The sequence below is a fragment of the Enhydra lutris genome, unplaced genomic scaffold (genome assembly GCF_002288905.1).
Source record: "Enhydra lutris kenyoni isolate GAN:26980312 unplaced genomic scaffold, ASM228890v2 scaffoldscaffold15, whole genome shotgun sequence".
Taxonomy (NCBI): Eukaryota; Metazoa; Chordata; class Mammalia; order Carnivora; family Mustelidae; genus Enhydra; species Enhydra lutris.
In genome coordinates, this window is record NW_019154099.1 from 27385483 (window position 1) to 27398560 (window position 13078).

At 34.5% G+C, this 13078-nt stretch overlaps 1 protein-coding gene across 1 annotated transcript in view; it reads right to left on the reverse strand.

The window, feature by feature from the left end:
• Positions 1 to 216: 216 nt before the first annotated feature.
• Positions 217 to 13078, reverse strand: part of LOC111147074 (dachshund family transcription factor 1) — a 422181-nt gene continuing 409319 nt past the window's right edge. The window contains exon 11 of the mRNA XM_022502954.1: positions 217 to 410. Within this exon, the coding sequence (XP_022358662.1) occupies positions 373 to 410 (38 nt within the window). The 3' untranslated portion in view covers positions 217 to 372. The remainder of the gene's footprint in view (positions 411 to 13078) is intronic.

Here is a 13078-nt window from a genome sequence, read left to right on the forward strand (position 1 = left end):
ATGGTTCATTCCATTAAAAAAACAAAACAAAACAAACAAAAAAAAAAACACAACCCCAAAGCGAGGCCTTATTCAGACCTGCCTTTAACTCGGTATACAAGTGTCCAGCAGCAAAGTTGCAGTTTTTAACTGTAAGAAGTTGGATACCTGTACATTTACAAACATTCTCAGGTCTCTGGTATGAACCACAGGTGAAAATCAATGGAGGAAACTGTTTTTTTTTTTTTTGTAGAATACTTAAACTTTTAAAGAACATTAATACACAAAATTGAGGAAGTTCCCTTAAAAGGACTTTATTTTTTTCCAAACTTTCCAATGACGAATGTCTGCAAAGTTCTTTACTATAACATGGATTTCTTCAACAGGAAAAATTCAGTACATGACAGTAGTTTTCAAATACAGTCTTCCATCTAAAAATGAACAATAAAAATAATTAATTTCATGACATTGGGGGACAAATGTGAACATAAAAACTAAGTAGGCTGATGATACAAAATTTGTGGAGTTTCTTCTATCTTCACTTGTTTAGGAAGTAACATTTTTCACATATTCTCAAAGTTAATTTCATAATTATATTGAGTTTATGTGATCAAAAATAATATAGAATTTCTAGTTCTCATAAATATATATTTGCTATTTTAATATCAGTTCAAGAGCACTCAGAAAACAGATAAGAGTATGCATGTGTGGGTGTTACTGATATGCAAAGCTAGTTGAAATCTGTTGAATGACAATTACTTCCTCCAAGCTTGCAGAACCAAATTTTCTCTGAATGCACTCAGGTGTATCTCCATTGCGAAAGACTGAGCTCCCATCTTACTCCTTAGCAGTGTTGTTAAATATACCATGTAATGTAACTATTGTGCACATTTGTTGCTACTTATATGAAAGCTTCCTAGGTTATTTCCTCACTATCAATGAACTATATAGTCTTTCCTCCTTGAAGTGAAATTAACCAAACAGTTAAATTTTAAGATGGAAATATATTACTCAACTTTAACCAACAGAGAAACCCACGGTTATGTGAAAAAGAAAAGCAAATCAAATATTGGACACATTCAATAGTCCCATTTGAATGAAGCAGAAATAAGAAATGGGAAATTAGAAATCCAGGGGAAAAACAAAACAAAATGTAAGCTCATTTCTCAAATGTAGCACCCTTTAAGCTGCCAACTTTGTGGCATGGACTAAACTTTGGATATATTTGTATAAAATATATCTAAATTCCAAGTTATAAGATATATAGCAGAAGGTAATCAGAAAAGGAAAAATTTCCAGGCATTTTTAAAAATGAATATTGCCATATAAATATTTGCAAAATGACTCACAGCTGATCGATAGAGTTAAAATATAAGGAAACAGAAAAAATCTACAGTAAGTCCAAGAAAATAGAAAAATATAATCCAAATATGTGCAGATCTCACCTTCAACATTAAGCTAATTAAATGCTTTCACATAATGTGTAGTAGACATAGTTATTAGTAAGGAACTTAAGACCAATGTTAAACCATTTTTTACTTCATAGAAATTTTGGCATGCCCAAATTTTACATTCCTATTATGTTTGATTTTGGCCTAAATTGTATAGTTGGAATATTACCTCTAAGATGTCACAGAACTCTGTTTTGTTCATTGATCTATCCCAAGAATCTAGTACATGTTCAATAAATATGCGTTGAATGAATGAATAGTTCAGGTTGTGAGATTTACACAAAGTATATATTGAAACAAACAAACAAATAAAATATATATTTAACTTATTATACTGTTAACATCCAAAATCCACCATTTGCCTTCAACAACGTGAAAATGAATGTTCATGAGATTGGTCTTATACTGCGTAACTTCTAATAAGGTGTATCAAGTATTGGTTGCCTTTGTAAAATTCATCCAGTTCAGCTTTAATAGTAACATTTACTTGGAAGTCTCTATATATCCTTAGCTTCCCAGTTCCGTAATCATGTATCATCATTATTTTTAATACATGAAACATCAAATAATGACAATGACTATCTGTTCCCTGTAGTGGCATACACATGTGAATGTATGATATAATCTGAGATTCAGCAATGAAAATATATTATTAATCTAACTCAAGTCTAATTTTGAACAATGACTTAAAAGCATACAAAACTATGCTGGATAATCACCCTACATACATTGTATAAAAACGTTTTACTTCCTGGCCTGTAATGATAATTTACTTAATAATATTACTACAGCTCAGAAGTAGCCATGGTAATATTCAATGAAGATAATAATTTCTTAAATCAAGTATTAATCAAATACCCATATCAAAGCCATAACGTTATGATAAAATTTCTTTCTAAGAAAGGATATGTTACCATATTAACATGTTATGAAGTAACATGTTATTTCTTTTTGTATGGAACATCGTCTGATTTCTTCTGTTTGGTTGGCTTGATTATACTCACCCATGGGACAAAACTATGATCTCGTTTACATTAGCAATGAAGATATAGATATATAGATATCACTTTCTAGGTTCTGCTTAGCAGGAGTTTTGATTTTTCACTTTGTAAAATAAACTAATAAAGTTGGTATTTATAAAAATAAGCTAAAATTTCAGCCATTCATACTTTTAGTACCATGTGGCTAGAAATTGAACCTTTTTAGAGTTAACTTTGATCCTAATGATTTTTACTACATAAGACAACATAAATTTTATAAAAATCTAGTAATAAAGGATTCAGAAGCAACCAAAGAAGTAGAGTACTATATTTTTTACCAAACTTTTTAATTCTTAGCCCTTTAATTACTTTATCCCTACTTCTTCCTCCTTTCAACTGTCTCATTATTTCTGCTATGCTGTCGATTATGTTGAGAGTATCACTTCCATTCTTACTTTAAAAAAAAAAAAAAAGGCAAATGTTTCCTAGCATTACACAGTGAGGCAAGAGACACTCTTAACTTTCCCCAAATTCAAAGTCCTTCACAATATCTATGGAAAAGTATTTGCTTGATATTAATATTTCAGGGCTCACTGAGGTTTTTTTAAAAAAAAATCTTCACATATTAAAGGAGAAAAAAAATCTTGAAAAGTAGCTTTCAAATCTTCTGTGATGTCTGCAGCTTACGAGGAAAAAAGATTTTTGTAGCAAAGAGTGGGTATACAAAAATAATTCATTAAGTGTAAATACTTGTTTTAAGATGAGATTCACTAGCCAAATTCTTCACCAAGGCCTACCAGATACTACCTAATTTGATATAGTATTTTCCTCTCTAATCTTATCTATTAGTACTCTCCCCTATTCCATGATCGTGGCTCTCCTTTGCATTCCAGGATACACCAAGCTCTGTACCATGTTGGAGTATAAGGCCTGTTCTTGATCTTAGAAATCTAGAAGATAAGTACCTCCCCCTTCCCTGCTTACTTTTCTGCTCCCTTCTGTGGAACTTGTCTAGATAGAGAGCTCCTATTTATTCTCCAATACAAGCGTCCTGATAGTTAACTCCATAGCACTTGTCTCACTTTGAAGTTACCTCTGGGGAGCCTACTATATGGCTGGGAACCATGGAGAAAGCAGCCATATCTCTTTTCCCATCAGAATTAGAATGACAGTATTTAGCATGATGCTTGCCTTAAAAGTTTAATGCAGTCTCAAATATTAAACTTTTGGAGAAATGAATTAATGTGCTTACATAACAAAAATAATTATCTTTAGCATGCTAGAAATTTTAAAGTCTATCGGAAGCTAAATTTAATTTTTTAAAATTTTTTTGCAGGGGTGGGGTAGGACAAAGGGAGAGGGTGAGAGAGAATCTTAAGCAGGTTCCACAGCCGGCATGGAGCCCTATACAGGACTCAATCTTACCACATGATATCTTGACCTGAGCCAAAATCAAGTGGGAAGTTTAACCAACTGAGCCACCCAGGCGCCCCTGAAACTACATTTAAAAATAAAACTATATTCATTTAAAAATATAGCAATAATAATTCTTTTGTAAGCATCTTACCATAGATCATATACAAAATACATTTATAAAAATTATATACATTATATTTATGTGCTCAGTATCTGATCCACCACAATTCCACTTTTAATAAATGAATCCTTGCATTTTTGACTAGTGTTCCTAACAGATGGACAAATGCAGCAAGTATTAAAGATGCCAGCCATAAACTAGATCCCACCTGCTACAGTTAAGGCATTTCCATGATTAAATAATACTTAGGCATCAGAGACTATCTGCCTTAGAACTAACTGGAAGCAGATATATACCAGGCAGAGACAGACTTTGGAGAGTAACTCTCTCTCTTTTTGACTACAAAGCCTAATTTTCAAATCATTTCTACACTATAATTTTGTCATCTTTATTGAAACATACTTACAGATGACACAAAGTCTGTAAGGCAAAAAAAAATTTAACTAATTTTATATTGCTCCAGAGAAGTTAAATTGGTCCTTCAATCCAGAGCAAATAGCCTCATATGTATGCACCTAGAAAGCTAACAACAGGCCTCTGAATTATGGGACTGTGGGTCTATCTCAGGCTTCTGGTAACAAACCACCTGAGTGAAAGTTGAATGGCAAGGGTGTTAGCAAAGATATATGGGCCCATAATTCAAGCTGAGCTATGTTTTTATGTCATATAATAATGGTTTCAATACTCCCCTTCCTTGAGTCTTCCAACAGCAAGCAAAGCCATGGGGTCATTGAGAAGGCTCTACAAAAATGAGCTACACAATGAAGGTCATTACAATCCCTGGAGTGCTTCCATGCACTAAGACTTCGTTATTCAGAGGTATGCTGTTTGCATCTGAAAACTCAGAGGACTTATTTATATATTTCGTTTTAAGGGCTGCCCTTTGTGCATTAAACTTACCTTCTAACTAGATAATCTCACACCTATCCACTATTTTTCATACTGTATTTATTTCTGCACATGTTGACCACAGAAAATTGTCTATTTCTTTCTGATGCTGGGCCAGGTTTACCAAACAGTTATTCCTTGCTATCTCAAATGGATGAGAGCTCTTCTTTAAGATCCAGGAAATTAGCAATAAAGGCAATGATTTTTATTAAGTATAGCTAGTATTTGCTCAGCATTTGTGTTCAAGTCACTTTATAGATTTTAAGCCTAAACTTCCCATCAACTCAACAAAACAGGTCTTCTTAGTGCCTTTTATTTTTTCTTACATATTTTATTTATTTATTTGAGAGAGAGAGAGCACATGAGTGATGGGGTGGGGTATGCAGAGGCAGAGGGAGAGGCAGTCTACCAGCTGAACAGGGAGCCACAAGAGACTCGATCCTAGAACTTGATCCCAGGACCCCAAGATCATGACCTGAGCCAAATGTAGACACTTAACCAACTAAGCCACCCAAAGGCCCCTTCTTAGTCCCTTTTTAAAGAAAGCTATTAAGCTTGACGAACTTAAGTATCTTACACATTTTCACAGACCTAGCAAAAAAAGTTGCAGGGATTTGATATTCGTGTGAATCCAAAGTCCACATCCATTCCATTATGTTTCTTTCCCTTAATAAGTAACTGGCCTCTCAGGGGAGGAAATGCAAGGGCTCTGACTTGTAGAGGTAAGATCTTGGCTCTCAGCACCACCAACCTGCCTGCCCTGTGGATCTCTTTCTCGCTGTCTTCCCCAAGACAGGATCTTTCTTTTAGCATGCAGAATTTCAGCGGGATAAATTGAAATGAGAACTAGAATTCTGATGGCTTGGTTTTAGAGAAAATATCTTCCTTTAACACTATGATTATTTGCTTTTGTATGGGAGGTTGACATGACAGAAAAATCATTAAGCTACACTATGCATGGGAGTACTTAATTAAAAAGTTTGTTCTAATTAAAAGCATTTGGGAGTAGGGAGTGAATGAAACTATTTAAATTACAAATTCCTAATAGTTCCAAAGTTCATTGTGATCTGATGCTTACAGCTATAACTTGGTGTATAAGAAAGTATCCAGATCATGGAATAGCTTATTGGAGGTATAAATTTTTATATGCTATTTACTGTTAACTATGCAGATTAAGATTTATAGATAATGATATATATATTTATATATATAATATAATTATGTTATATAATATTTATAAATATATATATAATTCTATATTATATATAGTATATTATATATAATTATATATTATATATATTATATATTATATATAATATATTATAGATAATGATATATAGATAGATAGATAGATAATAAAATGTATATAGATAATCCATTTTTGTAAAAATGGATCTCAGATTTTAGTATTAAAGTTGAAGCCAATGGTGGCCAGTCAGTTAAGCGTCTGATTCTTGATTTCAGCTCAGATCACTGGGCTCTCTGCTCTGGGAATGGAATCTGCTTAGGAGTCTCTCTCCCTTTCCTTCCGTCCTTCCCTGTCTCTCTCTCTCTCTCCCTTTAAAAAAATATAAATAAATAAAGTTGAAGCCCTCAGATTTGACCTTTAAGTATATTGTATATTAGGCATATAGTATATTATTTGCTGTGGCTAAAGAGGAAGCAATAGAAAATCTGTCACAAAATTTCCAATTTGGTTTGTTTTGTGTTCATGTATTAATTTTACTGTTTTGATGCAATATTTTCTGATGCAATGTTTTTGCAGGTCTTATGGAATTATTGGTAATAACTAATACAAATAGATATAGGATTTAGCTTTCATTCTATATATACTTTAAAACTAGAGTATTGAAGAGCTTGATCATTTTTAAAACTAATGAAATTTGTTCAATAACAATCACATTCTATAATAAGATTTTTATATTAGAAGACCGCATACAAATTGGAACAACTTCAAATTGTTTTGTTGGGTGACACCAGAAATCCAATTCTTTCATTGTATGAAAACTATGTGAAATCATTAAAAAGGGAATATGTTAGTGAAAGGTATCACACAATATGCAAATAGATATATATTCTAGTTTTGAATAGAACTCCCTTGGAAACATCTACCAGGGTCTCCGACATGTCTTTTGCACAAAGGGCTTAATAAATTACATTTCCTGTTAGGAAGTAGCTTTATTAAAAAAGGCATCTATTTGTTCAAAACTTATATCCAGACACCTGTATCTAACAAAATTTGCTGCTTTCACAAAACAGTTGTATGTGCACATATCTCACTACTATTGAGCTCAGGAAAATATTAACATAACCCAGGGCAAACATATAAGATCATATATCCACAAAGTTTAATATTTACTTAAAGAATATTAGTTTAATACTAGCCCTGAGCCTCTCTCAACATAATGTCTTAATCATGTGAAGTAAGAGAAACCAAAACAAGTGATGAAAACAAATGTTAATGATTCATGTGATATTTGATAAGACAACCAGAGGAAGTCAAAATAAAAGCAAACAAACAGGAACAGATGGGAAGGATCTTTGTCAAGTCATAACCCCTTTTCTTAAACCCCCAAAGGAAGAAGCTAATTAAAGAAAATATTGTTTCTTGCTTTTTTTTATAATTTTATATTTAGAGTAAGAACATTCTGCAACTGCTAAAGCAAAGAAGCAGAGACACAAAGTCTACATTTAACATGAGAAATATTTTAAGAGAGATTGATGTTCACTACAGGCTCTTTTATAAGAGGATTCTGAGTAAATATCATTTCTTCTCATGAAATGCAGCTAATAACTGTCCAAGTGATTTCCAGAAGTTATATTCAAGGTTGGGTTCAAAGATAATTAAAAAGTAAAAACTAAAAAAGTTGCAACAGGGTTTGAATTTTCTGTAACTCAGGTTGTAGCTGCAGAACCTGCGGCCCATAGAGTTGGGCCAAAGTGAGAGGGGGCAAGACCCCAGATCTCTTTTGACTTCTTTCCACATAAGCACCTGGTGCTCTTCTAGAAAGAGGGCAAGGATTTGTGTACACAAGAGTCCTGCAACAAGTGCATTCTGTCTGTATAAACCAAATATACCAGTTCAAGTAGTAGGTAATGGGCTACCTAATGGAACAATATGGCTCAGCTTACTGGAAATCAGAGCAGGTAATATCACGTTTACCAAAAGCTAGTACAAAGTAAATTTCTTCTAGTTAACAGTGAAGACAAAAAAGTATAATCAAAAACTGCTATTATAAGTTTTTCAGTTTCCTTTAAAGGGGAAAGTAAAGGATAGAATACGGTCTAGTTTAAAACATATTTTTAGAAGATCATCTAAAGCTATAATATACATGTTGAAATGTAACTAAGCTTTCGCCAAAGATAATAAAAGTGCAACTCCATGTGAAGGGAATTCATATCAGACTTTACGTAAGCACCAGAATCAAGGAGAGACCTGAACTTTGACAACTGTAGAGTTTGAAGCAGGTGGAACTGGACTGTAGGTATTATGTGGCTAGAAAGGATCATCACTGGGCAAGCTTGTCTAATCACAACACACTTTCTAATTGGGACACAAAAGAGACAACCAGTAAGGAAAGCTGGACTGAAGAATGTTCAGGGAAGGCATTTGAAGATCTGCAGATAGTTGTGGTTACCCTCAGCTGGCATGGAGTTAGTTAACTCCAGCCCTAGGCAAAATACTTTTCCCAAATGGCTAGACCAGCTTAAAATATCTCAGTTCCTCTGAGAAATGATATTCTTGTTGTCAGTATCTTAAAGAAGCCCTTTGCCTGCATTTTAGGCTCAATGATGATGTCGATGCTCTCTGTGGGCAGAGAGGAATTTAATACCCAAGATTAAGATAATCCCACTTTACTGGGTACTAAAGATATTTTATTCTGTAACTCAAGAATCTTCCCCAGTTGGGGTAAAAATGTGGACCCCATGGTTCTATGAACTAATACCTATTTAAGAACTTCTTATTCTTTTTTTTTTTTTAAGAACTTCTTATTCTTAAAACCATATCTCCATGACCACAACCAAGCAAAACAGATTTAAAAAAAAAAATCATCATCATCAACTGTCTACTGTTTATCTGTGCAATAGGGAACAGGCCATTCTATACTTAATGTTAAGAAATTAGCCCTCTGACACAATGTTTTAATCATGAATAATCAGCTTATACTCACGGAGACAGGGTTTGGATCCCATCTATTGTATTACTAGAACTTAAGTGTTGTCACAACTACGTATCATAGGATTCAAATACTTGTCCCCCAAGTTGCTTTCACTATGCGAGCACTTAAAGCTTCACTATCCTAGAGACATTGATTAAAGTCTGGCTATAATAAACTTAAGGGCAGATAACATACTATACGGTTTTGTGTGTTACTAGTTCCTTGAACATTGCCTGGAAACTTGCAAGTGCTCAATAAAAATATACAGAAGGAGCTATCAAACTAACATCACAAAATGAGGGGAAGATGGATATTGTGTGCCCCTGAATGTATACCTTGAGAAAAACACAATCTCGTGTAGGTGGTACGCGGGCTTAGAATACATGGCCCTAGCCAAATCACGAGGAAACATCAGATGCAAACATGCAACATGATGAATGCTCTATTTAGACTGTGTTTCCCCAAATGTCAACTTTATACATTTCTTAAAGTCCAAGGAAGAGCTGAAGATCAAGGAGACTAAAGAGAAATGACAACTAAATATAATATGTGATACTAATTTGGACTCAGTAATGCTATAAAAATGCTATAAGGGACATGATTGGGTCAAATTACAAAATTAGAATTTCGGTGTCAGATTAAATAAGAGTAGGGTGACAAGGAAGGATTTAGTGAGCTGATAAATATTCTGTGGTTATGTATAAGAGAATATCCTTGTTTTTAGTTAACTGCCCCCCTGAAATAGGTATGGGTACGTATTAGCACGTAAAGCGTACAGATTTATACAACTTCTGCTCAAATGCTTCAGAAAATACTACGCAGATAGAAATAATAATAAAGGGGTGCCTGGGTGGCTCAGTGGGTTAAAGCCTCTTCCTTCAGCTCAGGTCATGATCCCAGGTTCCTGGGATCGAGCCCCGCATCAGGGCTCTCTGCTCAGCAGGGAGCCTGCTTCCTCCTTCTCTCTGCCTGCCTGTCTGCCTACTTGTGATCTCTGTCTGTCAAATAAATAAATAAACTCTTTAAAAAAAAAGAAAGAATTATAAAGCACATGGGAACAAAATATTAATAATAGGTGAATCCTATTATCTCAGTACAATTGAGAGTTTTAATAGTTTTTTTGAATTTTTCTGTGAGTATGGTTTTCTTTCAAATACAAGTTAAAAAATAGAATAGTTTGCCTAGATGGTATAAAGTTTTATTATTTCCCAGTGTCAGGTGTTTATTAATAACTCATTGAGGATATACACTCTCCACTATCCACATACACTGTTTCACTGATTACGTGGACAGTAATCTCATAGTAAATGTTTTCTGCTTAACAACAAGTCTTTTGAGAAGTCCTATTCAAGTATTAGATAGTAAGATTATGCTTAGTGATTTTCCTAATAGAGTTCTCCTGAAAGACCAGGTTCAGTTTCATGAAACTTACTGGACTGAGGGCGTGGACATAAGCTGGATTCTGGTCTATTGGTCCATTTTGTTTTAATGGTAAATTTACAATTGTAAAGTTTATGAAGTCTGCTTAACTGATTACCTGTTAGTTAGTTAGGACTATGTACGCTAATGTGCATTTGTTGATAAACGGAAAGTACTGTTCTGATTATCTGTGTTTGAAACACAGGTTATCTTTTAAAAGTTTATCAAAAATAAACAAAAAGCAGAACACAGACCTCTTTAAAGTTTTGTTTTGTTTCTGTAAACAAAGAAAAATTCTATCGCTGGTAGGTCTACTTCGGTAAAACATTTGTGTGTGTGTGTGTGTGTGTGTGTTCTAATTAAGCATTCATTAGTAAGAAGTGGGAAACCATCACAGTGCTTAATGTACCAGTAAGTGAGAATGGGGTGCTTTGCACTTAGGTTACCTTGTCCTGATTGGAAGGTGAGACCTCCCAACTTCAGCAAAGTAAAGCACAGTAAAAGCTCTCATTACTTTCTCCATTCTTCTATTCATTTCTGGAATGAAGAAGACTAAGACACAGGTATGTAAGGAAATAATCATTTGAGGGTATATCTGAACCTGAATGATGAATGGATAAATTATGTACTATGACTAATTAACATAGAACATAGAACAAGGTGATGCCTTATTTGATAAAACAAAATATTGCAGGAAATATAAATGGATCTTTCAAAACAAGCATTTGTATCCTTCAGAATTGCAAGAAACAGTCAAAATCCTCAGTGAATAAATTGTTTTCAGAATAAACTTATGTATTATCTCTAGGGGAAAAAAACAAAGGTGACAATTAGAAGAGCATTTCTTGCAGAGTCTAGTTATTTTAAGTTTGGAGGGGGAAAATCATCTTTTTTTTAAAACTTAAGCATTTTTCATTTTTTTCCATTTTCTCTATCATGACTAAATGAGCAATTTTAATAAAGTCATATTTGTTTAGGGAAGTACCTGTAAGTGAATAAAGTTCTAAATCTCTAGAGCTTTATTTAACACATTTATACAATACTGAACCAAAATACTGGTCTAGTGCTAAACTTGACAAATGACAGACTTCCATGAAAAGGCCTCAAATTTTTAAAATAAATATGATAACTGTTGTAACTAAAGAAATGACACTTTTGTGGAGAATAGCTTTTCTTTATATCTTATCTAATGGAATCATCAACTGTTGTTGATAGGTAGATGGTATATAGGTAAGAACAGTAACATGTTATACAAGAATTATTAAGTAAGGCAGCTCTCTGTGCGCTCAACTTTAAAATTAACCCACAAGGGATGAGCCCAGAGAAGTGTAACGTTATGTTAAAGAGACAGACTAGCAAACAGACAAGGAAATGTGTTGACAGAATGTTCACATGTAAAGAAAGAATATGAGACTCAATAGAGGGTTTGTCCAGAAAGGTAGCCTAGAGAAAGCGGTTCTGCTGGCATGTTTTTCAAATGAAAGCACCAATAAGGGAGGAGGTTCCCTTCAAAGACTGATGTATACATCTGGTCTACTTTTAAGATATATTCTTGACTCCAGAAAATATTTGATTATATAATACTCCTTGTCCTAATCCCATTCTTGGCAGATAATTTGACGATTTTATTTTCTGCATAGCCACTTTGGTAGTAATCCTCTAAGATGGCCAGTAATGCTCCCTGCCTCCCAATATTCATATCCTCATGTGATCCCCATCTCCTTTAAGTGTGACTGTATCTAGGCCCTTGTTTCTAATGAAGAGAATGTGGAGGCAAAAGTGGAGGAAGATCATTCCCAAGCTTAGGTTATAAACAACCAACGTTTATCTTGCTGGCAGACAGTCTCCTTGGATCTTTTCACTTCCTTGATCTGATGAAGCAGACTGCCATGTACTGAATTGCCCAATGGAAAGTTCTGTGGCAAAGAACGGATGGTGGTCTCTGGCCGGTAGCCAACAAGGAAACTGAGGCTCTCAATCCAACACCCTTGAGGATGGGAGGCATGCCAATAGCCACATGAATAAACGTGGACATGAATCTTGCCTCAGCTGAGTCTAGAGTTGACTGCAGTCCTTTCCAACAACTTATTGTAGCCTCGGAGTGATCTCAGAGCAGATGACCCAACTAAGCTATTCCCAGAGTCTTCACCTACAGATACTGTGAGATAATAAATGTTGTACACCATGAAGTTTGGAAGTAATTTGTTGTGCCACGGCAAATAATTAATACTCCTTCCTTCGTAAGAAACATGTGCTGGTCAATGTCACAACAAAATATTTCAGTTCTTGTGACTTATAGTGTTTTAGTATACTACCTCCGTTCGCTTTCCTCTGAAACCCAGAACAAGATTGATGACCCGACTCTGGGTCATGTGAATTCACCCTGCCAAGTGCCACTTTGTGAGTTCTCTTGGAAGCTTGCCTACACTTCAGAGAAATAGAAAAACCAACCTGTGTGTTTGCCAGTACAATATCTGTCTTACTACATCAAAATAATGTTTTAATCTTTTTTTTTCTTTTGATTTATTTATTTTAGAGAGAGACTGTGTGCCAGGGGTGGGAGAGGGGCAGAGGGAGAGGAAGACACACTCTCACCCAGATTCCCCGCTGAGTGAGGCTGGGGGCTACATGGGGCTGGATCTCAGGACCGTAAGAGCTGAAACC